The sequence below is a fragment of the Egretta garzetta genome, unplaced genomic scaffold (assembly GCF_000687185.1).
Source record: "Egretta garzetta isolate BGI_Z169 unplaced genomic scaffold, ASM68718v1 scaffold640, whole genome shotgun sequence".
Classification (NCBI taxonomy): Eukaryota; Metazoa; Chordata; class Aves; order Pelecaniformes; family Ardeidae; genus Egretta; species Egretta garzetta.
This window is the reverse complement of record NW_009258264.1, coordinates 718,877-722,450: the sequence shown is the minus strand read 5'-3', so window position 1 is coordinate 722,450 and position 3,574 is coordinate 718,877. Positions and strand designations below refer to the sequence as shown.

At 60.0% G+C, this 3,574-nt stretch overlaps 1 protein-coding gene across 2 annotated transcripts in view; it reads left to right on the top strand.

Annotated features, from left to right (window-relative positions):
• Positions 1–156, top strand: part of RAB7B (RAB7B, member RAS oncogene family) — a 1,874-nt gene extending 1,718 nt beyond the window's left edge. For both annotated transcript variants that reach the window (XM_009647831.2, XM_035902815.1), the window contains one exon: positions 76–156. In XM_009647831.2, coding sequence (XP_009646126.1) covers positions 76–156 — 81 coding nt within the window. The remainder of the gene's footprint in view (positions 1–75) is intronic.
• Positions 157–3,574: the final 3,418 nt, after the last annotated feature.

The following is a 3,574-nucleotide window of genomic DNA, read 5'->3' as shown; positions in this document are numbered from 1 at the left end:
GTCTGCTCGAGCTGACTCTGAGCTAACGTCACTCACTCTTTCTCATCTCTGTTTTTTTCTTCTGTATATTTCCAGTATAAAGGGATTTTTGAGAGTTATTTAACCGACTCCATCAAGCTCACTCCCAACGACAAGCCCAAGAAGAGCTGCTGCTGACCCTGGGCACGCTGCCGTGCTCCGGGCTGTCCTGCATGAGCACAGCCCAGCCAAGCCCCCCGCCATGCCCAAGGCTGGAGCCCTGCCTGGGACATCCGTGCCCCCCGCCTGCCCCAGCCCGGCCGATGAGGTTGGCCAAGCCAGGACACAGGACGGCCGCCGCTCGACACGCCAGGGCCAGCTGGCTGCTCTCCCGGGGCTCGCTGCTTCCCACGTCTCCGGAGCTGCTCTCCCAAACCAGCAGCCTCCCAAATCGCTGCTGAGTCACCACAGCCCCATCCCCCTCGACCTGCTGCCGTGTGGCACCTGAGCGGGGGCTGCCCCTGCGGTGACAGTGCCAGGGAGCCAGGCAGTGCTCCTGAAGCCTTGCCAGAGACCATGACCTTGGCCCCACAGGTGACCCTTCCTGGTGCGTGGACTGGTGGCCCCATGGCACCCATGGTGCTCACGGTGCGTACAGGCTGTCCTGGGGGAGGAGTGGGGCTGGTGGTCACAGCGCAGGACTGAGAGCAGCCAGGACCCCTCCCAGGGTCAGCCGCCGTGGTTATAACCATTCCGTGCCTCAGTTTCCCCTGCTCTCACACGCACCCCCTGCCAAACACCTTCCACTTCCCACCTCACCGATGAGGATCCTCAGTAAAGCACTTTGTCAGGGATTCTTTTTTTAAAAAAAGGAAATTAAATATTTCATTTTTATTTATATATATGTATGTGTTGCAAAATGTTCCTGGGGTCCAGTAGCAGAAGCGGCGGGGGGGGGGGGCTCTGGGCTCGTGTGCTGTCCCATGGGCCATGCTCCAGGCTGTCCTCCAGCAAGGCCAGCAGCTCTGAGCCTGTGCCAGCTTCTCAGGGCAGGAAGATGGATTTGGGGGCTGCATTTTTTTTCCAGTGCAAATTTTGGGTCAGGGGAGAGAGGAGGCATCTGGGGCATCATGCAAAGTGGGTGCGCGGTGGTGGCGGGGGGGGCCTGACTGGGGCTGCTGTCGGCCGGGGGGGGCCGCCGGGGCTTGCCAGAGAGGTGCCTGTGCCCCCCCTGTGCCACCTTCCCTGCAGCCTCGGGAGCCGCACCCCTGGGGCTGCAGCACCCTGCTCACTGCAGAGCTGTAGGACTGGATGGAGCCTGGGAGATGCCCAGCTGGACACCCTGCCCCATGGCTGCCTGGGCAGGTCCCCGCGGGACCTCCTGCCCTCTCGCCACCCTTCTCCAGACCCATCCACACTGGCCTCAGTGCTCCCACAGAGCTTCCCAGGGGCCATGGGGGTTCCATCCCAGCATCACCCAGACTTTTCCATGAGCAACAACCCCATCGGGACTGTTCCCCGCCCAGGACCACTGAGCCATGACACAAGCTGGGGACGGCACCCATCCGTGCCAGCGGCAGGGCACAGGGCCAGTGGGTGCGTGCGGGCAGGGCGAAACCTGAGTGAGGGCTCGGCATGGGGGCGCGGGGGGCCGCAGTGCCGTAATTAGCCTGCCAGACTCCGGAGAGGCACGTAGAGATGTTCCCACCCTCCTCCTTACACAACACTCAGCCTGTTTATTTGGGCACCACGCCGGGGAGAGGATTTGTCCCTCAATATCAGGAGGAGAGGGGCATTAACTATTTCCTTCCCAAGCTCCACATACCCTTCCCTCTGGTATCCCCAAGGCAGCTGGGCAACAAGCCCTGGGCCAGGGTCCACAGCCTGCCCGGAGCCCCCCTCGTGCCCGGCATGGCCCATGGGATGCAGCCCCCTTCCCGGTGCAGCCCTGGGCTGAGCATCAGCCAGCGCGCTCGGCCAGGTCTGTTTGGACAGCGGGTGTTAAGCACCAAGGGTGCCAATAGCGAAGTTGCTTCCAATTACACCCTTTCTCCAGCAGCTCTCCATGCTGGAAGCAGATGCAAACTTGATCCATTTTATTCCAGCAAGCAGCAATTTGGACACCCAGAGCTGAGCAGGTCAAACAAACGCACTCAGCGGAGCGGGTGCTCCCTCGGCCGGGGCTGATCAGCCACTGGCATGTGCTCAGGGCTGCTGCAGGCACCAAAGCCCATAGAATCATAGAATGTTTTGGGTTGGAAGGGACCCCTAGAGGTCACCCAGTCCAACCCCCTGCAGTGAGCAGGGACACCGCTAAGCAGATCAGGTTGCTCAGACCCCCATGAACAGCAGGAGCTGGAGCCAGGCCGGAGCTGCAGACTTGGCTCAGGGTCTGCCTGCAGACCAGGCTGCCCCGGCAAGGCACGGCCAGGAGCACGTTGCAGCACCCAGTCAAGCTGGGGTCAGACCTTGGTCTGCAGGCACCCCTTGCTCCAGAGCCCTTGTTGGGGCTCTGAGATGCTAGGCTCAAACTGGGGGGGATGGAGAATAGCAGGGGCCCAAGCATTTTGTGCAGCCACGGAGCATCATTCCAGACACAGAAATTAAGACTGCGCAAGATATTGCAACCTTGGGAGCTGGCAGGATCTCTAATGGCATCGCCACCCGGTCTCTGCACCTTGCAGATGTGCAGCACCGTGCTGGAGCTGACTATCCAGCTTTTCTTCTCCCTCCATCACTCTCCGGTAGGAGCACCAGCATGGTCCTGCTGGCCCGGCAGCCCTGGGACAGTCAGGATCGTCCCGGGAATCTTCTCTCCAGGAAGACTGAACGGGGTGGCACCGCGCCAGGCAGGATGCTGGCAGGAGCAGCCAGAGGTGCTAAGCTGGTAATACTATCCTGGGGCTGAAACATGATAAAGGACGGGGAGGGGGGAAGGTTTGTAACGCATGGGATTAACAAGGTCAGCTCAAGATTTTCTCAGGGTGAAAATCAAAGGGAAAAATATTTGCCTTGTGTGACTCAGTGAGCTCCTGTGCAGCCAGCGGTACCAGCTCACCCCAGTGGAGGGCCTGGCCCAGGGCAATAGTCAAGAAACCAAATCAACTCGAGCTCTCACCCTCCCGCTGTCTGACCCCACGCTGCCCTATTTAATAAATCAAAGACACTTTCCAGCCGTGATGCTGGCCCCTGCGCTCCACTCAGCTTGGCCAGCGCAGCCAGGGCTGCACCTCTGCCGTTACAGGTTTTCATTCACTGATCGAAGCTATGCACAAAAATTGGGAAAACCCCAGCCTGAGGATGCTGATCACCAAACCATCCCTGCCCTGTCAGCACGTACGGAGGGGAGTGCTGCCCTCGGTATCCACAGAATTAGTGCCTGACTCTCACCCTAACTCCTTGACTCCCAGCTGCCGTTCGCTCCAGAGCTTCTGAGGTTTAATTGCTCCTAACAGCTCTTCCACCCTCCGCCATCCCATGTGCTCTAAAGATGCCGCGTGCGCTCCATTTTATCTTGTGTAACCAGACTGGTTTGAGTCCTGACTGGTTGCAGGTGTGGGAGTCCGGCTGGAGCCTGCGGATTTGCATCGCAGCCTGCCTCCGTGCAGGGCCGCCA